This window comes from Nannobrachium achirus, assembly GCF_963921795.1.
Source record: "Nannobrachium achirus genome assembly, chromosome: 17".
Classification (NCBI taxonomy): Eukaryota; Metazoa; Chordata; class Actinopteri; order Myctophiformes; family Myctophidae; genus Nannobrachium; species Nannobrachium achirus.
Window position 1 is genome coordinate 49,908,588 of NC_137824.1, and position 26,314 is coordinate 49,934,901.

Below are 26,314 nucleotides of genomic sequence, written 5' to 3' on the forward strand. Positions count from 1 at the left end.
TGTGCGTAGGCTGACCAACACACTTCACCCAGTCTGATTATTCCTCCTTGATGAGGCTCTTCTTGGCTTTGTCTAACCTGTCCAACACGTCACTGTAGAGACTGGACATCTGTAGGGGGACGACATCAACCAGACATGTCATATACCACTGGTCATAGATCGTACATGATACTACTTATGGTTCATACATTATGCAAACCCTACCCGTCCAAGAGCAGATGGCCAGGGCAGACTTTTGAGTCTTATTTTCTTTTATATATTTAATTCATGTTTACCATACTATTTATTTCTAGCTTGTATTTGTGTTTCGTGCCTACTGCAGTGCTGCTATGACACCTGAATTTCCCTCAGGATAAGCAAAGCGTCAGTCTACAGCTAGCCGTTTTGTATTTCCAAACAGGACATCTGTGTCTGTCTGTGCCGAGGCCCTCTTTCATATTTGCCTATCTAGAGGGATGAGTCACCCACTGCCGCGCTTCGCTGATGCCACCTCTCCCGGCGCACTTCATTCACCCCATCCCGCCCACTCCACCTGCCCCATCTCTTACCTGTGTCTGGTAGCTCTCCTGCAGGGAGCCAAGGTGGCGGAGGAAGCTCATGCCCAGGCCACACCACTTCTCCGCCTCGGGGTACTGGGCCAAGCTGTACAGCAAGATCCCCGTGTTCCAGGCTCGAGTCAGTAACCACAGGATCTCCAGCTCCGGGAAGCCCTCGGGCTGCGGGGACAAAGCAGGGATGAGAAAGTCAAAGAGAACCACTTCCTGGAGAGAGACACACAGGGAGAACTCCCTCTGAGCCTTGCTGTGTGTGGGTGTGTATGGATGGAGATGTAACCTGCATCATCAGCATGTGCATGAAGAGCTCTCAAACATACAAAGAATCAAAGGCTGCCTACGCTACAAAGAACAGAGTACACCGTTGCTGTTGGGCAGAAACCTCCACTCTCCATATTTGTGTTTTTTCATAAATTAACACCGTACTTGATCATACTACAAGTGTCACACAAAAGCATCAAAAGTAGCAGATCTGCAAGCTCGAAAAGCGGTGTAGATCTTCCTCTTTTGCTATTTTTGAATTTGACTACATGAGGTTTCCACCCGACAGAGACGACATGCAGTGAGTTGTCCCCTTCAAAGTAATGTCCCCCAGGGGATGAGTGTTTGCTCCAGTTTCCTTGCCACTTGGCAGAAGAACAAGAAATGCTAGACACTTTCACCTGTTAAGTGACTAGCACTAGATTCAATTCACCTCTAAGTCGTGTTAAATTACTTTTGGATCAGACCTTAATTGTTGTGTGAGAAATAATAAGGTAGCTTCCTCCTTTGCCTCTGCTCTACTGTAAATTGACCTTTATAGAGGAGGAAAAAACCCTAAAAAAGAGCCTTAGTTTTTGAGGTACCCCTACCCGGGGTAGAACAAAACGCGACATAGTTTTTTCATATCTTTAGGATGTCCACTTCATGAAATGGATTGTCCCAAGTTTTACTTTTACTGCAAAAGTCATGAAATTGATCCATGAAGGGACTCACCACATAGGCAAAAAAACGCCTAACCTGAAAGCTGGAGTTCCAAGTCAATCCTTTGTCATTTTCTACCTGCAGGTTGTTTTTACCTCATACTTGCACAGAAGGTCTACAGGTAGTGTCCTTACATCCCAGAACAATCAGAATGCAAAAATATGGTTCTGTTTTGAATCGGCAGCCTTTTATATAAGGACTTTCTATAGGCGGAAATTACATTTCTAAAGAATGTTCCCCTGTAAGTCTGGTGATAATCTTCTATAGGGGTAGAACAAAACGCGACATAGTTCTTTCAAATATTTAGGATGTCCCCTTCATGAAATGCACTGTCCCGAGTTTTACTTTTACTGCAAATGTCATGAAATTGATCTATGAAGGGACTCACCACATAGGCAAAAACGCCTATCCTGAAAGATGAAGTTCCAATTTAATCCTTTGTCATTTTCTACCTGCTGGTTGTTTTTACCTCATACTTGCACAGATGGTGTACAGGTAGCACCCTTACATCCCAGAACAATCAGAATGCAAAAATCTGATTCTGTTTTGAATCTGCAGCCTTTTATATAAGGACTTTCTATAGGTGGAAATGACATGCCTTAGGAAAAATCCCCTGTGATCCTGGAGATAATCTTCTATAAGGGGTAGTACAAACCCTGACTGTTTTTACTTGTCCTCTTCATGAAATGGATGGTCAGTAGTTTTACTTTTACTGCAGAAGTCATGAAATTGATCCATAAAGGTACTCACCATAAAAAAAGCCTACCCTGAAAGATGGAGTTCCAAGTCAATCCTTTGTCATTATCTACCTGCAGGTTGTTTTATCTCATACTTGCACAGATGGTCTACAGGTAATGTCCCTACATCCCAAGGCCTAATTCTCTTCACCTCAAAAGCAGCAAAAATGTTGTTCTATAAGCAGTTTATGGTAGTCAGACTTAAATGCAGTATGTATGTATGTACTATGTAGGCCTATATTCAGTAGAATACACTACACTTTAGTGTATATAATCAGCAGCCTTTTCTCATTTTCATTTATTTAGTTTATTTCTTTTTCAATCAACAACTATTTTGAGCAGTCAGTGACCAATGTTTGATTATTTGGCATGCAGTAAGCCAAAGATTCTCAGATCCTGAAGCTCATGCATGTATGTGCTTCGCCAGCTTGTTGAAAGCTGTTGTTTTGCTTATTCTGAACAGGCTGCTCGTTGCATTGCATCCAGTCAATGCGTGCCATGCTGGAATACTCTCATACAAAGCCACTCCCAATGTGTTTGTAATATCAGACATCGGGATGTATTGTTGTCATGACCAGCATGCATGAAAATGGCATCTATTCCAAGGAGTTGTTGACTGACATAGTAGATGAGCAACACAAGTAGTACTGTACAATATAAACTAAAAATACTGTTCCTACGAAACAGTGTGGGCTTGCTCGTGACTATATTCTGCAGCGTGCTAACTGTCATGTGAAGCTTTTTTACTGTCTGCGACGGAACTCACTATATATAGGTGAGCCCACAATAATGATGATAATATAGTGTTCTCGCCTTTCAGGCGAGCCCACAACAATAAATAAAATAAAAACTCTTAATCAAATAAATTCTTAATTTCTTATGTTTGCCAACGTGACTATATTCTGCAGTGTGTTAACTGTCATGTGAAGCTCAACCAATACTTATATTCTGCAGTGTGTTAACTGTCATGTGAAGCTCAACCAATACTCCAGCTAACACAACTCCCAGATTTGTTTCCACCAATTGCGCCTCATTGGCCCTAAAGGCCCTGCCTTTGTTCTGTCTGCGGCAGAAATATGCAGCAGAAATATGTGGGGGAACTCACTATATAAATAATGAGGATAACATAGTGTTCTCGCCTTTCAGGCGAGCCCACAATTAGGTCAGGGTCTGAGAACCTTTGGCTTGACAGATAGTCTACCAGAGGCTTCACCATGTTCAAGACAATATGCCCTCACTCTCTATAGCCTAAAAAAGAAGGCAAAGGGCCAGGTGTGTTCTAGTCTTGATGAGCTCTGTCATCAACGACAGACATGCCAGTCTCACATCTGCCTCCCACTTAGGATACTTTTGAATGTTCAACAGGCTATGTACCAAACTGGTACAGTATGGTGCCACAATCATGTGCCCAAACCCCTTCTGTGGAATTCAGTTGGGAAGGGTTGGATGCTTAAGGATACATCACTACAGCCTGTCCTGTTCAAAAAATAGCCTGCACCAAGCAGTAAGAGACCTCACCCAGTACGTGCCTCAATGTCTCTCTGTGGGATTGTGTTGTACATAATATTGCTCCTGTATTTACAGTACATTGCCTGTAAACTAAAATAAACAAGAAATTACACAATCATTTTGTGCCTTGTGGACCAGCCTTGACTGTGGAGCATTGTAGTGGCCTTGTGGTTGTAATCCACTGGGAACTGAATTCCTTCTTACCGTTTATAGTATAATAATATATACCATATTTATTACCATAACATAAATTGTAAGACAGAATTCAATTAATCCATTGACCAGCCATTGACCAATAGATACACAGCCGGATTATGTCACGAAATTATGACAAAATTATGTCAGAATTTGGGAGATCACAGCTTTGTATCCATTGACCAGCTTTGCAAATTGGTCAGTCCCCCTCACACTCAAAATAGTTGTTGATATGAAAAGATTGAAAAAGAAATGAACTAAATAAATTAAAATGAGAAAAAGCTGCCTTTGATTATTTGGCATGCAGTAAGAATGGCACAAATATATACCTATACCTGAGAACCATCCGTAGATTCTATGACTATGAAGTGTGTAGAGACATGGTATCAAATTGTAATCCCACTTCATTCTGTTGTATTTGAGGCACATACAGTATTAATAGATAGAGGAACTCTGAAAAAAAAACTCCTGATTTACAATACAAGCATATTATGACATATTCTTCTGGTTTCTTTTGGTTGTTGGTGTATTCCCTATTGACAATCTGAATGGAGCTCGTTAATTTGTATTGATAATGAGCACCTTATCGATCCTGCTTATTGACCCGGGCTTTTATCGAGCCCACTATAATATTTTGTGGGAAGATCGAGATGACAAATTCTGAACAGAACTGGTATCTTTTTTTTATTGGCCAGTTGTTGTGACTGTGAGTTTGTCTATGAAGATGAGAATTGACAAAAGTAAAAAACATCATTTAAAAAAAAATCATTCATTTGTGTGTGTTAAATGGCTATATATTATGAATAGTACTGTAACAATGTATTGATCGCTATGGGCCGCTATGCTTAATAACACGCTTGATAAGGCCAAAGCTTATTGATACCGGGATATCAAGTTTGTAGTAGGCCCTTGTTTCGAGCTCCTTCCCTTACCAGTAAGTAGAAATGGTGTATGATTAACTTGTGGGGATATTTCTGCCCTTTCTTGGTAAATCACTTTTTTGCATTCTGATTATTTTGGGATGTAAGGACACTACCTGTAGACCATCTGTCCAAGTATTAGGTAAAAACAACCAGCAATAGAAAATTACAAAGGATTGACTTTGACTTGACCCTAACTCCATCTTTCAGGGTAGGTGTTTTTTGTCTATGTGGTGAGTCTCTTCATGGATCAATTTCATGACTTTTGCAGTAAAAGCAAAACTACTGACCATCCATTTCATGAAGAGGACAAGTAAAAGTTATGAAAAAACATTGTCATGGTTTGTACTACCCCTTATAGAAGGATTACAGGGGAACTTTCCATAGGAATGTCATTTCCGCCTATAGAAAGTCTTTATATAAAAGGCTGCAGATTCAAAACAGAACCAAAATTTTGCAGTCTGATTGTTTTGGGATGTAGGGACACTACCTGTAGACCATCTGTGCAAGTATGAGGTAAAAACAACCAGCAGGTAGAAAATTACAAAGGTTTGACTTGGAACTCCAACTTTCAGGATAGGCGTTTTTTTTGCTTATGTGGTTAGTCCCTTCATGGATCAATTTCATGACTTCTGCAGTAAAAGCAAAACTCGGGACAATCCATTTCATGAAAGGGACATCCTAAAGATATGAAAAAACTATGTCGCGTTTTGTTCTACCCCGGGTAGGGGTATGGTCAACTTCTGGCCTATTTTTTCCTCTACTATTATTCAAGCTTGGGATGGGTGGGTGGGGTCTTTAAAGCATCATCCATAAACAATCTACTGTATCTCAATTGCTTATTTTACAGCATGCTAGTCTTTGATCATTTGGCTTTGATGTAATGCATTCTTAGCAACCAACAGCTCAATATGAATATGGCTGCCAATGTAAAATTTGAGTCACTTCCTGACTTGCTTACGTAATTGAAATAGAAAAGAACAGAAGTGAGAGAAAAAGATCACACGCAGTGTGAAGTGAGCGATGCCTTTGAGTAGTTCATTTCATTATGATATATTTGAATTCTTGTGTTGTCCATTAATTTCAAGACTTCTCAATAGCGCCACTTGGTCACCCAGCTGTATTGCAGCTGTTGAGGCCGTCCTCACCATACAGTAAGACATACACCATACTCATACCTACACACTCTGTCAAATGGTGGAGCGAGCGGCTGGCACAGCTAAAAAATAAATAGAAATAATGTTGAACGGAGCGAATCAGTCTGGATCCCAGGCTATAGAGTGACAGGCTGTGAGAGGCAGTGATTGGTTGGTGTTTTACTCACTGCATAGGAGATGATAGACAGAGCCTCCTCATAGTAGCCCCACACCTCGTCCAGCACGCGGGCCTCCACCTCACACACGCCGTTGGGAAGGGACAGCTGGATCAGGCTGTGGATGCACTGGCTGCAATGGAACGTAAAAAAAAAAAATACTTCCTGATGAGGATGGATGAGAAGCGCCACAGGTTCTTATTGTTCAGAGCGTTGGTTCTCAAACTGGGGTCCTTGGGGAGGTTCCAGGGGGTCCCCAGCAAGAGTAGTTCACATAGCATTACAGTAATTTTCACCACTTTATACGTCTGCTATTCCAAAATAGCAGATCTACAAGCTCCTGACGCGCTGTGAGCAGAGCTTGTATATCGAGCTTTTATGTGCTATTTCTTTCAAGGTTTCTAAAAATATCAGAAATGTTTAATAATTTAAATCTTCTCTTCTGAGGTTACTAGCACAAAATATTTTTCAGATGGGGGTCCGCGGCCAAACACATCAATTTGAGGGTCTTTTGGGGGGCATGAAAAAGTGTGAGAAGCACTGGTTCAGAGTACTGATATACAGTACAGGTGTACCTGAGGTGGGCCTGGTCAGCCTGTGGTTGTTTCTTGTGCAGAGAGAGAGCAATCCTCAAGGCTTTCTTACACAACTGGGGGAAGTGGGCTGGAGGTTCCATGGCTAGGGCTACACAAGCAAATAAACAACATTATATATCGAAAAAATATATAATATCAAAAGCATCAAAAGTAGCAGATCCACAAGCTTGTAGATCTTCTACTTTTGAATTTGAATCCTGAAAAGTTAGTTTAGGACATATGAGGTTTCCACCTGAGAGAGACGATATATATACAGTATATATGTTACAGGGTAAATGGGTAACTCAGGGAGACCTCGGTAAGAGCGCTCGTTTTGTAGTTCACCACACACTAATCACCACCAGATGGCGACGTCAGCCACTGGATAAGAGAGTTACGTCACGCTTTGAACTCGCCGCAGACCGGAAGTGTTTACTCTTTATTTACTAGCCTAGCCTAGCCTAGCCTAGCCTAGCCTAGCCTAGCCTAGCCTAGCCATTAGCTCCATTGTAGTCACTTGGACAGGGCGTTTAACGTGCGCTTGCCCAGGCCTTACGGCCTGGGCATAAATATAACGATTGCATTCACCACGGCTTCGTAACTCGCGCGGCGCTCCGCCGGCCGCGCGGCCCTGGCCCGCTCTTCGCCCCCGAGCGCCGCTGGCCTTCGCGCCGCTTGGGGCTTCGTGGACCCAGGGGGGCCTCGTAACTCGTTTGGGCTTCGTGGATACAGGGGGGCTTCGGTAGCCGCTCGCAGTGTCGTGGACAATAGAGCGGCGCACCGCCTGGAGTACGTTGTATTGGCGACCGCTTGCTCCGCCCCGTGCCGCACCACGAGTGCTCCGCGTCTCGAATGCCCTGGTTCTCTTTAAAACCGTGACATATATATGTATAGTGTCTTAATGAGTAATTGGGTATGACAAGCAACAAATGTGTTCCTTCCTTTACCTGCAATGGTTTCTAAAACCTTGATTTCGACCTTTTCAAGCTCCAGGACAGATTCCAACACTGTCTCAACCTTGGGATCATTCAGTTTGGCACGAGCCTCAAACTCATATAAGAACAGCAAGGTGTCTGTTGGGTCCTTGGAGAAGTTCCCTGAAAGTAACACATCTACGATTAACTTTTTTGTCCATTCGCACGGAAATCAGTTTTGCATCAGGTAAGCCAACAATGATTAGAAATAAGATTTTGACAAGCATAAACCAACTACATTAGACAGTAAATAAATAAGAACTATATACAGTATATGCAGTAGATATATATATATATATATATATATATATATACACACAGTATATACAATATATATATATATATATATATATATATATATATATATATATAATGTTTTATAAAACCACTAATTGTACCAAAATGTGAATGCACTGGTAATAATACTCTTCTTTATATAATATCTTCTGTACAATATTTATTATAGTCTAACTCATATTGAAATGTATTTAGTAGAGAGTGTGCAATCAAGCGGGAGGTGTGATGATACCTGAAGCTTTCAGAGTCTTCCAGACCTCCCAACAGAGCTGAATGTGTTCCAGAGCCTGTGTTAGCTGCTCGCTCTGTGAATCAGTAGGATGGAGATTGGAGAAGAGAGGCACAACCACCATTCTGTGTTCATCATTGCCATCTAGTGGCCATTAGCCCTCATGGACACAAAAGATTAAAAAACAAATAACTACAACAGCATCTTTAACTTAAATTGTCACACCTGTGATCCCACACAGCCCTGCCCTGTGTATTGGGTGGGTAACGGGGCAGAGAGACTGAGTGACACATGAGCAGAGTGAGTGACACACATGAGTAGAGAGAGTGACACACCTGAGCAGAGTGAGAGACACACCTGAGCAGAGTGGGGAGACTTTCTGGAGAGCTCCAGAGAGGCAGCGGCAGCCATGAGCAGACACGTCTTCTGGCCCATGAGAATTGCACGGTCGGGAGGACACAGCTGGGACAGCTGGGAGTTCATAAAGACCATGGACCATAAAACAAAGGTAAGATACAGAGTCAAGTAAGTACTCCCACCAGATGTGCATGCATGAATATGTACACATACCGGTACACTATGTGCATGTACAGGAGAGTTATTGTGTTAAAAAACACAAATCCAACATGTCTCTTTATCTGTGCCTTAGATATCGTTTTATCTAAGGCACTGTTAAATCCCTGTTGAGGTTGTATTGATCTACAGCAATAGCGATCAATTTGTCAGACAAAGATAATAAAGGGTCTTGCCTGGTAAGACAGAACAAAGAAGTCTCTCATTTTGTCCGGACTGCTCTCGCACTGTAGAGCTGAGTTCCAAGCTGACACATACAAACAAATGAACCGTGGGTGAATTAATTAACTCATGGACAAATGACAGCATTGAATGACTTTGGGCAAAAAAAAGAACGAGTGCTGGCATCCAATGCCAGAGTGACATCGGTGACAGATACAAAGGAATGAGTCAACCTCCGTACCAATTTTCCTGAACCAGTTGGCTTCCTCCGCTCGCTGCTCAATAGTCATGCTAGGGATGCACTGGGCGATTTTCTGCAGAGCTACATTGACAGTAAACAACATGCACTGCAGTGAAGACACCCAGAGGAAAACGAAAACTCGACATGCCGTACCTTATCTAAAACCAGTGGTGGACAAAGTACTCAACTCCAGTTCTTGAGTCAAAGTATAGATACTGCTGTGCTGGTCAAGTATTACTCCACTATAAGTGGAAGTTGCTCTGTCAAATTTGACATTTTACTTGTGTTAAAGTAATGAAGTACTTGCTTTAAAAAAAGACTTAAGTATTCAAAAGTACATTATTTTTATTCAAGGTTTTACATTTTCTAAAACATACAACCACTCAGACAATACATATACTCTGGTAAAGTATAGATACAAAAACAAAATCTTAAGTACAGTACTCGTAATGTACTTCGGTATTGTCCACCACTGTCTAAAACACTCACCCATTTTCAGGTATGACTGCAGATCGTCCAGATAAACATTACTACAGTATATGAAGGAGAAATGTGATTTTTGTTAGTGTATTATTATTTTGCTAAGTGCAAACTCTTGATACATAGGGGTGGGAGTTTCAGCTGCTGCTCTTTGGCCCTCACCTCTTCTCAGCACTTTCTTTTTCAATTGTGGAGAGCACGAGTCGCACCAAACACCTACAAATGAAAAGGATGAATGAAGAGTGTGACGGTGACCCGCTTTCTTTCACCTACTAACTGTACTGCACAGAGAGGCCCACTTTCACTGGGGAAACCAGGGGAATATGGGTTAGTGGACCAGAGAGGGAACCTCCAACCTCTCTATTGATAGTCTGCTGCAGACAGACAGACAGGCTGCATAGGATGATACAGATGTTCTTCTTACAGACCTGAGTGCCGTCAGGACCTGAGCGTCATCCTTGGAATTTCCACTCAAAGTCTCCAGGGCCTTCATGGCCGTGTCCTCCTGGTCATTCTAGCAGATGGGGAAACCATGCATCATCATCATCATCCTCCTCCATCAGAACGCACAGAACGGTCACAGGTATGAACCAATCATGACATGACATTTTCCCGATTTCCTCAAATGTTCCTTTTTTGACCGAAGTCATATCCCGATAAATTACTCTCCGTCAGTGGAAATGTCTCATCCTTATTGTGTAAAAGGACTGCGAGGGTAGTGTTATATATTTTTTTCCCCCATCCTGTGTCAAGATAATTCTATTCTAGACTGTTTCCTACCTCTAAAGCAATCTGTGCAGCCAAGCTGAGAAGATTGGAGGCTGCGTTCTCAGACACCAGCAGTTTGTCCTCACTGGACACAGGATCCTTGAACAGAAGCCCCATGGCTGTCACTGCCTCAGCAGCTGGTGAAAACAAAAACCCAGACTCAACCTCATCAAACGGAGTACTGCAATTCCAGCTATTGTGGGACTGAGCACATTTGCGTACACGTATGGGCAGTTATGAATAATAGACAAGCATAGCTATCTTTACCTTTCTCCGTATTGTTCTCTTGGACTGCAATCTTGTAAATACTGAACTGGGTGAAAATGCTGTTGGGATCACATCTCTCTGCCTCCTTGATCGCTTCTTTGGCCTGATAATCACATGTAATAAAGGCAAGATATTTGAGGCTAGATATTTGATTTATATGAGGATGGATGTAAGTGTAAACAGATGGCCAACATAGGAGTAGGGAGGGAACGATACTGCACCACCCGAGGAGTTAAAGTGAAACATAACCAACAGGTGAATGCTGGGTTATGTTTGGGGCAAAAACAATGTGATGGGCCAAAGGTGGCTGCAAATGGAAGCAGCTACCATGAGTGTGAGCTTACAGTAGCATCTAAATAAACTGCCCTAATACTGTCTGTCATTGCACATCTACTGTAACACATCTCCTGACTCAGTGAGGCGGTGTGTACTCGAGCTGTCTGTTGAGCTTGCTCGGCTTGCTTTATAATTAGACTCTAGCAAGCAACTTTTCTCAAATCTCATGTAATTTCCCACAATTTTCATTTTCCTGGATATGATCTTTAACAATTAGCATTGTGCACAGGTGTTTTAGAATAGTCCCCACTCCTTGGGGTGTTTTTGTTTTGTCACTATATTTGCACATTGTGACATTTGTCCTCTGCATTTACCCATCTTACTAGGAGCAGTGGATTCTATGGTGCTCGGGGAGCAGTTAGGGGTTAAGAGTCTTGCTCAGGGACACACATCGCTGGCCTGGCCTGGAATCAAACCAGGGCCCTGACTTCCCAGGCGGGCTCACTAACCACTGCTGTCCCCATCAGCTATGCAGCAGAGCATTGCTGAGAAGCCAAATATCTCCTTTGCATGAGTGATAGATGTTTGGTTTACTTTAAGGGAGACTTGGGTTCATAAATCCAGCCAGGGTACAATTGCCTCACCTTTTCCACTTGCTGCAGGTGCAGCAGACAGGAGGCTCTATTCCTCTGCAGCTTGGCCAGATTTGGATCCATCTGACCTGCCTTGTAGAAACTCATTGAGTAGTCGTACCACTGCAGAGCCTCTGAGTAGTTCTTAGCCTAGGAAGGCAGAGAGAGAGAGAGAGAGAGAGACGTTATGTAATATACACACACTAGAATAGAACCAGCCAGTTAAAATAGACAAGTGAAAGGGACTGAGCGTTCTGTCTACCTCAAAGTGTTTGGAGGCTTTGTCCCACAGCAGGAGGTGCAGCCTTGTAAGGGCCTCAGGAGTCAGCTGTTTGCCGGTGTAGTGGCCTGAGCATGGAAACACTGGTAACAAGAGCATGCTGCATACGGATGCATAACACGGCCCTCGACTGTGGTAACATTGACCTTGACCTTGGGCACAGAATGCCGAAACACGAACTCGTTCAGGTTTTCTTGGTTACTAAAGCCTTGTATATAGTTTCATTCAAATGGGACCTCAAAGGTCGCATGTCACCCTGAGGTGTCTTACTAGTAGGGATGGTCCGATCAGGTTTTTTGGAACCGATCACCGAGCACCGATCACAAAAGTTTGATCACCCGATACCGATCAATCACCGATCTGATCAAGTTATTATTTATATATTATTTATATTTTCTAAATGTTAATGTTTTAACATTAATTAATTAATTCACTCATGAATTCATTTATATATTTGCCTTATAGTTATTTACCAGCATTACTATGTATTTATTATCATAGCAGTAACTAATTATTCCTTTAGCACTGTGGAAATCAATACCCCAAAATGGCCTCAAGTGGGCATACTGAACGGCTGGTTGATCGGATGCACCGATCGGATCGGATCAGTGAATTTACCTTTTGATCTAAACCACCGATTATCGCCGATCACGCTTTGATCGGCCTGATCCGATCCATTGCCGATTGATCGGTAACATCTCTACTTACTAGTACTAAATGTAATGTATCCTGCCTGTATTACAGTAACACTCAGTGTTCTAATGTCCTTTTTAATTCAGTTTAAAAGCATGTCCGCCAAGACTCAAGTGTGAAATGAGGTACCGGTGATGACATCCTCAATCTTCTGTTTGCCCAGCAGCTCTTTGCCTCTCTGCAGCAGCAGCTCAATGTGCAGAACCAAGGCTGTGGCCAGCTCAGGGGATGACTCAAAGTGCTGAGACACACGTCTCAGATAGTCAAATGCCAGCGTCTCTCTGGAAATATCAACATTCTTATTATTCTCGACAGAATCCTTACTGTCTGTCTGTGTGTGTGTGTGTGTGTGTGTATGTGTATGTGTGTGCGAGCGAGCGTGCGTGCGTGGGTGAAATGAAAGTACAATTTAAGATGGCTTGGTGTTTCTACCTGTCTTCAGACAGGAGCAGTTTAACGGTGCTCAGACACACTTCAAGAGGGACCTCAGCATCCAGCATCTCGTAAACTCCTGAAAGTAAATTGGCCTTAATATTGTCTGCTTGTGTGTGTGTGTGTGTGTGCGTGCGTGCGTGCGTGCGTGCGTGCGTGTGTGCGTGTGTGTGTGTGTTGGTATAATTGCTAACCTGCTCTGATGTGATCATCTGAGGCCCCACACCTCAGCAGGATTCTGACCCTCAGGTACAGCCCAGAGGGATTCATACACTCCTGTCAAATTGCAGTGTAACCATGGACATGTATTGTAATTTGAGTAATTGCTATTTGTACACTTGCACTCCAAAGCATACGCATGGAAATTATCACCCAGTAAAATGACTGCTTGTGTGTGTCCCACCTTATTAGCCAGGCTCACGGCATTGAGAGCTTTCTCCTGAAACCGCTGGCAGTCCCACTCGAAATAGACTGTTGCTAGGAGTCTCAAGGCCTTGGCCTCACATGAAAAAGCAGTTATGGGTTAGGACAAATCATGCATTTATCAGCTTTACACTAGATGTAGTTTGGCCTTGCAAGTGCGTGTCCTCTTACTTGAACTTCAGCACCAGCAGAGTATCTCTTGTACAGCTTCCCAATGTCATAGCTCTGGCTGATAAAAGAAAGCAGTTTGTCTAAGAACTTAATATGCAGCGCCGTTATATTCATTCATTTTCCATGAAAGTCAAACATTGCAACCTATACCTCAACCAAAATGAGCTGTCCTCAAACTTTTTCAAGTTGTAGAGCTCTACCCCGAAGTTATAGCACATGAGAGAGAGGTAGCCAGTCTATAAAATGCAGACAAAAAGAAAAAGGAAAAACAGGAAATCATTATTGCAAAAAAACATAATAAAAAAGTACTTAATAATAACAAAGAAAATAAATATAGTAGTTATAAGTTAATGTCTTGACCTCTTTGGGAAGACGCTGCAACATGTCTTTACTGCGCTGCATACAGGCCACAGCCTCTTGTTGCTTCCCTTGACTTATAGCCTGCAAAGAGGAGTAAACCTTGAGCTTCTTACACGATAACGTCAATCAGCACACTTCTATATTAGACGACTTCATCCTTTTGTCATTGTTTAATTCACAACTCATTTTTAGCTCTCACACGTAGTCACGCTGCCTGCGTGTCTGTGAAAATATCACAGTGGAGCTGCCAGATATCTCAAGAACAAATATTCACGTTGTTGTAGGTGTTGTAGGTGTTGTACATCACCTCCGCCAGATCTCACCGATTCTGCCTGGTAGGAGAGAACTCTGAGCAGATCCTTCTCCACGTCGCCTTTGGACATATTGGTGTCGGCTCCTCCGTCACCTCTGGATATCAGCCGGCTATATAGCGTTTCCAGGTTCTGGGGATCATTTTATGTGTGCTTTATAGTTGAAATATTTTGAAACAAACATATATAAACTCATTAACCACTTAAACCACTTTTGACCAAGGTCGGTAGAGGTCGGTAGAGTAGAGTAGAGGACAGAGTACAGCTACTTGCAATGGGCCTAGTCTTCAAGATACTCAAAGGATCAGTGTCCATGTACCTGTAAAACTACTTCAATAACGTGAGCGAGAGACACAATCCCAGAGGGACTTCCACTGATTTTGTTCAACCCAGATTCGGCACAACAGACATGAAAGTCTGTGATTTTTTTCTATACATATACTTTTATTGCTCCTAGTGTTGATGATTGGATATACAATGTTATTGTATATCCTTAGTTGTCTTGATAAATTGAATATTAGGACCACAATGGAAATTCAGGGCCCTCAGGGCTTTTTGTGTTATCCTTTTAGCATCATTGTACAATCTTAACGCTTTAATTTTTGCAAACTGTTAAAGTATTCAATCTTGTGTACTTCTGTACTTGGTCCACTATTTTTTTCCCCCCACCTCAACAACAAAACTCTTCGCCGAAAATAGCCATTTCACAAGATCACAAGGCGTCACCCTAGAATAGGGATGCTAGGGTTCAAGTGGTTAAATTCATGTTTACCTTGACGGCCAGACACAAGAAGTTGTCGGCTATCAGAGGCTTCTTACAGTCCAGCCAGGTTCTTCCTGTCTTGCTGGCCATCTGTACAAAACAAACACACAAAATGCAAGGCCTTATTATATGGGCTTTATCCTGTGATGGAAGAAGTACCCATAGTTTTTACTTTAGTAAAAGTATCAATAACAGATTGTAAAAATACTCTGTTACAAGTAAAAGTCTGGTATTCAAAATGTACTTGAATAAAAGTACTAACAGTACTGGCGTCAAAATATATATAACGTATCAAAAGTAAAATTACTCGTTATGCAGAATCTCCCATTTTACAGATTTTCAAAATGTATAAAAATCTTTTGCTCACAATGAGTCGGCTAATTTCAAACAGCATATGTATATAGGGCTGAAGTGGTTAATGTTTTGTAATTATCTAAATCTACAAAGTAACAAGAAACATTTTATTTTATAATTGTAGTGGAGTAAAAGTATTGAAAATTGGAAATACTTGGAAAATAAAAATAACTCAAGTACAAAAAAACCACTGGGTTTTATCCAGCTGAAATGGTTAAATGTATCAGTTGCACAACATACCAAGATCTGCTTGCGGATAATGCCCTCTGTTGGATTCTCAGGCTCACAGCAGTGCAGCAGACTACATGCCACATGACGCACTGCCAAGATATTGAGACAAGACTCTGAATTTGATGTGACACAACCCTGACCACCTATTGCTGTATTGACTTTGACCTCTAAGGACCTTCCAGGGAGAGTGCTCATGTGCGTCTTGCGGTGACACGCTGCCTAGTTTCTTCTGCTCTGAGCTGTTTCTGTTGTTTTTTTTTTTCGCACTGTTTTTCGACATTGCACTATTAGGTTGTGTTGGTAGTTTCTGAGTATTTGTCTTGTTTAACAATGACAGTGAAATACTTGTTGCACTAACTAGCATTGACTGCTTTGGTCTTTTTTTTGTAAGACACTTTATGTATATATACCGGTACTTATATTTAATTTGCCCCCTCTATTGATGCACCTTCTCTTTTTTGGTACTGTACTGCTCTTGTTTTTTTACTCTTATCTATCTTTTCCTACTTCTCTGTAACTTTGTAAATAACTGTATACTGCTGTGCTACAACTGGACAACTGAATTTCCCCCTTGGGATAATAAAGGTATCTATCTATCTATCTATCTATGCATGTATTGCTACTGTACATAGTGTCAACATTTGAGATAATGCAAAGTGCTTAGCTTGAGTGTTATGTTGGTTATGCATTGTTCCTAGTGTCAGAACACCGTAATATAAACTTACCTTGGGCTTTCTGGTTTTCACTTATGAATGTGCCCACGCGCTTGGTAACAGCCCAGTTCCAAAGCTGGATGGCACACTCCTCAAGCTGCAATATATACATACCGGTATATTTATATATGTAAAATATATATGCAATGGAATGGAGATTTTGCCACAGTAAATTTCATTTCATTTTCCCAAATGTTTTCATATGTAATTTTACAAACATATCTGAGCTTTTCTTTCATACCTGGACTAACCCAAACATTCACACCTGGGACTGACACTAAGGCCAGATTAAAATAAAAATTATAACAATATTATAATAAGACTCACTCCCTAGCTTGCGCCGTGGTCTGAAGACTCACCTATTCAGACTCAACCTTAGCCCATAGCACTTACGCCCCATAGCAATTTAGATTTTTATTTTACATAGCTTGGTCTAGCTTTGTTTTTCTTAGATTAGCCTACTATTTCTTTGCATTTGATTGATGTTGATGTAGGCTACTGATGTATTACCTTGCTTATTGTAAATCGCTCTGGATTAAGAGCGTTGGCTAAATGCTTAAACTGTGAACTGGAGATCTCTGTGTCAGTCCTTGTCCCTTTTATGCCCATATATGGAGATGACTGATGTCATCAATATTAAGCCCATATCTGGGAATACCCATACAGTATATGGATACTGTGTCAGTCTCATGTGGTCTATGATGTCAGTCATCTCCATATTTGGGATTTTCTTTTTTTTTATTAAAGAAAATTAAACTATATAACGTATCTCTAATAATCAAAATGCAAGGAATCAATTCCCGATGAAGTCAGTCGATTTGACATAATATGGCCCAAGTGCGTGCCACCAAAACTGTGGGAGGAGTAGCGCGGCAAAAACAAGTTCAACTAGGATGGGAAAGAAAGATGGATGGATGGAATAAAGTGGGATAAGTCTGGTTGCCCTGCAGGGGCAACAACACTAATAATGATAAAACAGAACTAATTTACAATTTGTGTTCAAAATAGATAATCAATGTTTTGGGATAAAAGATTATAGAGCTGATTTACAGCTGGAGTAAATGGTTTGTGCTTAACCTTTTTTCTTAATCAGTAGGCTACTTCAAGAACACACACACACTTGCACTTATTAGACTGGTATGTACCTGTGGATCCAGTGGCTTTGGAAAATCCTCGATGGCAGAGATTTCTGAGAAAAGCTTCCCTATCACCTCATCGTGACACATCTCATCGTGACCCATCTGCTGTTCCTGGAGCAGGCTTTTTGTGAGGCCTGGGTATGATTACAAATATTTTTACTGCAATTAATTGACCCATTATGTCAGTGGTAAACAAGTCTTTGTGTCGCCCTCTTCTGGTTGTCTTTAATAATCCCTGACAGTGGCAAGTTGTCAACATTATTTTTAGTTGCTGTACTTGCTTAAAAATAAACTTAAACTAACTTCTCGTAGATTTTGCTTATATGAGCTGTAAAAGATAAGATAAGTTGTTATTATTTTAACATACGGTTTACCAGGGGCGTCAATTGGGTATGGCAGGGGTATGCAGCTGCCATACCCTGGGTCCAGGGGGGGAAAAAGGTTATTTTAAATACAGTATAAATCCATGAATGTCTCTTTGTCTATCTGTGCTGGTTATTATGTTGTTAAATTACAGTAAAATAACTAAAAATGCAACATTTTACAAAATGGTCACTTTAACAAGGTATTATAATTATATTCTCCACACTTGTATTCTCCCCATCTTGACACAATGGTATATTCCCATGCAGGCACACAGGTGCAATGCATTATTGTTAACTTTATTTGTAACTTGTGGCACTACTATCATGTCAAGATTTGCTGCACTTGAACAACCGTTCCAGGCTGCCATATCCAGCCCAAGAAACCGTAGAAACATGGTAAAAAACTAACAAAACCGGGCGTGCGCACGAGGACCCCCATCTTTGCCATACCCTAGCTTTTGCTGAACTGACGCCACTGCGGTATACAATTCTCAGAGTTCCCACAGCTTGTGCTGCTATCATCATCTGTATTGTACAGTATGTGACAATAAAGTCCATGAACCTTGAGCAATTCATACCTACTGTAGCTATATCTGTTCACACTGACTTTTTACTGACTTCGTGGTTTTAATGACCATGAAATCTGTCTTGGGAGGCCAGCGCTATAGAGGTCATAGACTGACTCACAGTCCCTCAAGGAGTCCTTCTAGAAAAAGCTTTTTGTCCAGACTCCAGAGTCTACATGAACATTGTCCAATGTCCAACTCGGTGTGTAATCTACTCGGTGGACAGAAATTACAATAACAGAGGTAGACTGTTAAATAGCAATTATACTGTAATGTTAACCTTTCGCTACATCTATGCATTATTTCATTAAACAACAAACCCTGCCTACGGGTAGACCATGAGTTTACACATGTGGAAATGATACATCTGTAACCAAAGACCACCATTCACAGGCCCTGTTAGGAAAGAAGAAAACAAATCTGTCACTTTACATTTTAACAACTTCAACCAGTAAGTAAACCTTTGGCTATTCAAAAATAGCAGATATACAAGCTCATAGCGCGAATCATTGGGGTGGATGAAGACCTTGCAGTATTAAAGACAAATAGACCATTGGTTCTCAAAGTGAGATCCGGGGACCCCCAGGGGTCCTTGAGGGACTTCCAGGGTTAGGAACCAATAGGGTCCCTATGGTTATGTAACTCAGAGTGTACAAATGGAACAAAATGGACCCATTTGTACACTCTCAGAGTTAAATTAACATTGCTTTTACAATATAAATTGGGGTCTCAGAGATATAAATGACATTAAATGGTGGTCCGTAGCCCTAATGCATGTCAAACTGGGGGTCCTTGAATCTAAAATGTTTGGGAATCACTGCTAGAGTGTACAAATCTTCTTTTATGGGGGTCCTGGCATATCTTTTCAATTGGGCGTCCGTGGGCTAATAAGTGTCAATTTATGGGGGTCCTAATTGACATGAAAAAGTTTGAGAACCACACACTGACCAAAAATAAATAAAGCTATTTTCTGACCTACACCGAAGTTGAAGCTATAACTTAGTACTAAACTATTTAGGTAAAGACAAATAGACAATAGGCCTACCTTATAGGCCTAAGTCTGTCATTTATCATTATTCAATATTATATATATAATAAAATTTAATAAATGATATATAATACTTAAATAATCCAGTCTCAGTCACTCACACTCACATTGGCTAGCTAGTGTTAGCTGCCTGTCATGTTAAGCTAGGCTACCACCAATTGGTCGAAAAGTTGGGCTACAACATTAATTTATGCAAATACAAGTAAACCAACACCTTTATTTCAGGTGAGAAACAAGCCCAGACAGTGAAAGTCTAGTTTCACGGTAGAACTATACGTACATTTCACATTTGAGACGAAGTTCTCCATCCTTCTTGTTTCCTGACAGAGGGAAGGTGCTGCCGCTGTAAATCAATCACTGACCACGCACAGCTAGGCGCTCGTGCCATTGATGATGTTGGCGCGCAGAAGGGAGAGGTCACGTGACGTGAGATTATACAGTGGTGGAAAAAGACCTCACATTTCTTACGTAAGTAAAAGTATCAATACTGGAATGTAGTGAATCTGTTATGTTAAGTAAATGTCCGGAATTCAAAATGTACTTGAGTAAAAGTACAAAAGTATTGGTATCAAAATGTACTTAAAGTACCAAAAGTAAAGTACCAAAAGTAAATTTAGGCCTATTATACAGAAACTTATTTCAGGTTTTCAAATGTAGGCCTATAAAAATATTTTGAAAGCTCACAATGCTTGTAGTAGATCAGCTATTTTCAAAAGGTTTATATGAGATACTTCAATGGTTTCCAGTGGAAATAAGCTTAGTCTTTTCATGGATCTCCTTTTAGTAGACCTTGTACCAGTGAACTGTACCGTCATGAAACTGTACCTTTTCCTATTTAAACTTCTAATAAAGTCTTCAATCAATCAATCAATCAATCAATCAAAAGGCTGAAATGTAGATAGGGCTGAAATTATATATAAGTTATTAATAATAAATAATAATCAAAAGTAACTAGTAACTAAAGTTTTCAAATAATTGTAGTGGAGTAAAAGTACAATATTTCATGTAGTGGAGTAGAAGAGTATTTGGAAACACGAGTAGTTCACCACTTTTCAACCTGTCTTCATATAATAGGTCCTCACTAATGTTCATGATAAAATATCAATTTTTTTTCTACTCAGTCCAAGTCTCCTAGGAGAGCTGTGGGAAATTCAGAATCCATCGTCTTGTGACATCATAATTTTCCAAAGAAATAAATGTATCAATATTTTTGAAAAGAATATTTAGATTTTTATTATCGCGAGAACAATGGCTTCCACTTTAAAATTGCAACTTTTCAGGAATAGAAAGCCTGCAGTTTCTATAAGCTGGATTGGCAATCGATGATGTCACAAGACGATGGGTTTCTGACCTGCCCACAGCCCTCCTCTGAGAAAAAAAAAAAAAAAAAAAGCTATTTTTGAGTGAGGACCAATTATATGAACATAGGTAGAAAAGTGGTGGAGTGCCCCTTAAGTAGGCCTACAGTACTTGAGTAAATGTACTTTACACCACTGGAAGGGAGAGGTCACGTGAGATTATACAGTGGACACCTGTGTTGCCAAGTCAGCTTATTATGGCGGTATACAAAGATTATTAAGCAACTTTGGTCTTGTTTTTACTGTAAGTCGCATGTAAATATTGGTAGTTGCAGGTATAGCCTTTTCAGGGGCCCCCATGTTTCCAAAGTGTAGTCTCATTGATTACGGAATCCTCGTTTGGTATCGCGATGCCCCAGTTGCCTTCAAGTTAAAGCTCCAAACAGCCCAGAACAAACTAATTAGGGTCGTGCTTGGTCTTCCTCCTCAGGCCCACCTTACCGATCACCACCACGAAAGCGTGGGGTGGCTCTAAGTAGCTGATAGAGTACAGCATCTTGCAATGGGCCTGGTGTACAAGATACATTACACCTCCAAGATACCCATGTAGGCTACATAATAGTGATGACCTTATGATGATGACACTGCTCAGTGGCTCTCAAACCTTTATTTATTTGTTTCAAGGAACTCCATAACACTCTCAGAATTACAGACCTGTAAGGGTCCATTTGGAACCCCCTCGAGGAACACGGAGGGTCCCCTGAACCACTTCCTTAAATCATTGATTTGGGTGAAGAAACACAGGAGGATGTTTCACGCAGACGGACAGGGTGAAGTTTTTGAGGTTGAAGAGTGACTCGATCCACACAGCATTTAAAATCTTTTGGCAAAGGTTATTATTACAACTATTGACTTATTGTCAAATAACCTGTTATTACAATCGATTTTGATAAGAACAAGAACAAATAGTCCTGCTAGCAAATCAGTTGGTTTATTCTCTTCATGACGGTGCATGAAATTCCCACCCTATTCCCATTCCATTTTGAGATAGGATCTGTGCATGGGGAGATTTTGGCGTGGCACTAGATGAAAGGCCATGGAGGTTCATCCTCTCCAGCGAGCATGAAGGTGCACAGAGAGTTCAGTGGCAATCCAGCCAGTAGTTTTTTAGATATTTTGTTTGGGAACAAAGTGTTGGATGGACTAACCCAAATTCCAGTCCCCATAGCCCTGTCGCTAGCAGGCCTTTTTATTGTGGAACAAGCCAGTCAATCAGGGAGTGTTGAGTGTATTATGTGACTTAGCTGTTGTATTGGACATGACATGTAGAGCTTCCTTCAGTCCAATTGCTAAGCCTTGTATGAGAGGGTTCCCAAATGTTTTCTCTGGAGACCCAAAAGATACATTTGTCTCCCCAGGATCTGTACTTAGGAAAATACATTATGTAATAGTGAAAATAGCTGATCTACAAGCTGAAAATGTGTCATGAATGCTGCGATGCATTGTGAGCTGTTATTTTCAAATAGCTGATGTAAAGTGGTAGAATTTTGTCGCTTCTTTTGGGCTTGTTTTCATAGACCTGTCCGCTTGGTTTTATTACAAAATCTGGCAACACTGTTCTGGGCATGTCGTGATAGGCAAATGTTCAGTGAAAATAGTAGACAAAGTTCTACAAAGTTCACAGATGTGACACGTTGTGAGCTTGTAGGTTGGCTATTGTCTGCGATGACATTTGGTAGAGTGAAACAATTAGGGGACCAAGTATAGACCCATATAGGGGGAGCCCAGTCAACACAATTTAGGGTTTAACTTTAAGCAGTTACATACAGACGATACAGAATTTTTATTTGCGTACGTATCTGACAGTGATTCCTGACAGCCAGTCCTGGGTTCAACTGCCGGGCCCAGTGGACCTTTTCTGCATATCACTCCCCAACTCTCTCTCCCTGTTTCCTGACTCTCTAGTCTACACTATCAATAAACCAAAGACAAGAAAAGCCTGACATTTTTTAACTTAAAGAAATGCTGCTGCCGTCCAAAGAATGTTTCTGTATAGATGAAAATGGTTATGCTAATGGTGTGGCTCACAAATCCTGCTTCATGGACCAACAACTGTAACATGAAATGATAAACATAAATTCCTTCTTCCGGAGCCTCGGTAGGACAAAGGCTTTGAAAGTGAAGTATCGCTCATACTCAACATTCACAAGAATCATTTGTTCACCAGGACAGACAGGCAGGGGTTAGGGTTAGGGTAGCAGCAGCACTCCCCCTTTCTCTCCTGAGCCAAGTCTTTGTTGCTAATGGTTGTGCTTCTTTAACTTTTTATTGTTGGGTCAAAGGAAAGTGTGTGTGTGTGTGTGTGTGTGTGTGTGTGTGTGTGTGTGTGTGTGTGTGTGTGTGTGTGTGTGTGTGTGTGTGTGTGTGTGTGTGTGTGTGTGTGTGTGTGTGTGTGTGTGGTCTATCCCCCATTATTGTGTTTTGAACTCCAGATTCTAGAATAACGCGTCTTAAAAGTCCGCCCCTCTCAGTTTGCCGCTTCCAGCAATTGTTCAGACAGGAGACTTATCTGCTGCCCTCTTGGCCCATTGGGAATGTGTCTTTCTATGAAGGCTTATCATATACACCAAAAGGGCAGTCATAATAGGTGAAATACAGCATTCCATCAAACTAGTTTTAGCACTTCAACCTCAAGAAGAGACTGAGGCTATGTGATATACCTTTGTGTCAATATAGACTTGATAGTCCTGTGTCATGTAAGGACAGTTTTCCCTATGAAATTTACATTGGCACCAATTCGAAGGCTCTACGTCCCCCCGGTTGGGGCTCCTCACTGAACTGAGCTCATGCTTCCTTCAGTGCATGAGTAGTGATCGGGCCGCTTCTTATCACCTGACAGGGGGAGCTTCCCTGGTTGGACGCAGTGCAGTGCGAAGGAACATGTTATTCCAACCAGTTCCTTTCCCCTTCATCAGGTGCCCCGGCTGGCCAGGGGGAGGCATTATAGAGACCAGGATTACTGCATGCTTTTTTGTGAGGGTACCTACCCTAGGGGAGAAAATGCAAACTCCACACAGAAAGGCCCTTTCGCCAACCCCACTTATGTGGGCATTGATGACGCGGAGGAGAGACCATGCCCCCAGCGCCCACAGTGTCTCCCAGCGGGAATCGAACCCAGGACCTTCTAGCTGTGACTGAGGTTAGCGCTACCAACTGCACCACCTGCCCCCAGTGCATTTTATTGCGACCGTCAGGTCGCAAGTTACTATGAAAAGCTCCACCGGCTGTCCCTCCATCACGTCACGTCACACCTTTCTTATCTCTGCCACCGTTGGCCCTATCAATGCCAAACTTTGCACACACACTCCTTGGATGGCAAATCACAACCTCCGCCCCTGATTTCTCACATGGCCCTCTTCTAGCGGCACCATCAGGCCGACTTTTGCAAAATACATTTTTGGACACTGCTACTATATAGATTTTGGCCTAAAAACACACAAAGTGGTACACAGTATCTCTAAAGTCATCTCATCATCATGGATCTGTCCCATTTCCCATATTCCCTCCTGATTGGCTACAACTGCCTTCTAAAGTTTGTGTATGTGACGTGACGGTCGCTTATCCGTTTAGGGAGTCTTACTCAGTGCTGTGTTCTACCTGTAACGCACGTATACGGCATCTGCTGTCGGAAATAAAAATATGAATAGCGTCTGCCCTTGTGAACCTTTCAAAGTAGCGTATTTGATAGGCATTATGCACTGGCGTATGCGCTGGCGGATCATAGATTATAGTATGCCCTAAAAAAAAGTCTACAACACACCACTGGTCTTACTGGTTATTAGTTGATTTAAACATGTAAACCAGTAGTTTCACATTTCTATTTCTAATCCATTCTAGCCCAAGAATTTAAGAAAGACATATGTCTAGTGTCCACAAAATGTCTGAATCATTTTCCATCTTGACAGATATGAAATTAAATTGTCTTGTTTTGCATTTCTCCCTCATGTGTTGCTCTTGCTGTGACAGAGAAATGTAGACAGGACTGAAGACAGAAAATAAATAGCCTATAATTGTAAAACGTTTACTCTTTTGCTATGGCTTTTGTCTGAGAAAATTCCCTATCCAGTATGACCCCGGCCCTTGAACTGTGAAAATGATCTGATCAAAAAAACAGCAAGACCTCTCCAATACAAGCATTGCTGTCATGTCCAATATAGCTGTTTTTCTCATTTCCGGGAAGAAAGATGGGTCTTCTTCATCACATTTGTCACAGGTTGCTGTCTGGACTCACCTATCCGTTGTAAAGCCACAAGGGAACACTATATATGTGTATACCATGTGGCACACACATGTCACCAAAATGGTGCCTTCTGACATGAATGGAAAGGTAGAGGCAGGATGGTCTTATTTACAGTATAGCATATAGACTACCTGCTATAAGGAGATTTATTTGTTGTAATGATAACAGTACTGTCTACTGCACATCCACGCACCATGGGGCCACGGCTGGAAGACAATTGGGGGCCCGAGGAGGATTATTTATTATATGATATAAAAAGCTGCATATATCCTGTTTCTGTATAGATGGAAATAAACCCAGCAAATATTTATTCTAAACACTTGTGCAGAAACATAGGCGTGCTGTGTGTGTTATCTGATCACAATGATTGTGGACATTGTCTCCTTTTAGCTTCCAACATTCCTAAGATTACTATACTGACATGTCACCTTTAACCTAATTGGTTGATTTTATCAAGAGCCATGTTAAACACAAAGCTCAAAATCAATATCAAAGCTTTAGTTTTCTATTTATCTGTATGTGGCAATACAATACTAGCCTACTACAAAACATCTGACCACATGGTGACATGGTGAGAGAAAATTATGTGACTCGTGCAATTATACCATGATGTATGGCATAGTAGCCTAAATGTTGCCTATACTGTACACCAGTGGTTCCCAAACATTTTAGCTCAAGACCCAAAAGAGAAATTAGACGTTTGCCTGGGACCCAAACTAGTGAAAACAGCAGATCTACAACTCACAACGCATCACTTAGTTCACCATTGTGAGCTTGTAGATCGGCTATTTTCACTAGGCTACTTCTTAAACATTTGTGTTCTAATTTATGGAATTTATTTGATTTTTCTTTTTATTTATTAACCTACTTAGAATAGAAGCATTATATATATATATATATATATTTAGCTTAGCTTAAATTTTGGGGGAATGTTTTTTGAAAATATAACAAAATGTAGGAAACAAAAAACAAAAATGAAGGGACCCATAAAAATGTGTCGGCGACCCACAAATGGGTCCCTCCATAGGCACTGTTTGGGAACCGACCAGTGATGTACACATAGACCTAATCTGCTCCACACAGTAGCCAGCCAACAAGCTGGAGTTTGTCCTAAAAAAGTGACGTTGCGTCCTTCCTGTCTCCATAAAACCGTGCCTCCGTCCGCATGGGCTGCAAGCAGGCTGCAAGTGGTACAGAGGCGAA

General features: G+C 41.3%; 1 protein-coding gene across 1 annotated transcript; it reads right to left on the reverse strand.

Moving 5' to 3' along the window:
- Nucleotides 1-4: 4 nt before the first annotated feature.
- tex11 (testis expressed 11) lies at nucleotides 5-17,621 on the reverse strand (the record flags this gene model as incomplete). Its single annotated transcript, XM_080746787.1, has 28 exons — nucleotides 5-109; nucleotides 549-716; nucleotides 6,203-6,323; nucleotides 6,766-6,874; nucleotides 7,713-7,862; nucleotides 8,269-8,341; nucleotides 8,623-8,736; nucleotides 9,015-9,085; nucleotides 9,242-9,322; nucleotides 9,731-9,771; nucleotides 9,884-9,937; nucleotides 10,150-10,235; nucleotides 10,502-10,626; nucleotides 10,757-10,859; nucleotides 11,677-11,814; nucleotides 11,927-12,012; nucleotides 12,767-12,918; nucleotides 13,070-13,148; nucleotides 13,264-13,345; nucleotides 13,473-13,568; nucleotides 13,664-13,721; nucleotides 13,814-13,899; nucleotides 14,024-14,104; nucleotides 14,347-14,466; nucleotides 15,107-15,187; nucleotides 15,692-15,771; nucleotides 16,408-16,492; nucleotides 17,541-17,621. The coding sequence occupies 28 exons, from the start codon at nucleotides 17,619-17,621 to the stop codon at nucleotides 38-40; spliced, it is 2,673 nt and encodes an 890-aa protein (XP_080602913.1). The 3' UTR covers nucleotides 5-37.
- Between the last annotated feature and the right edge of the window lie 8,693 nt (nucleotides 17,622-26,314).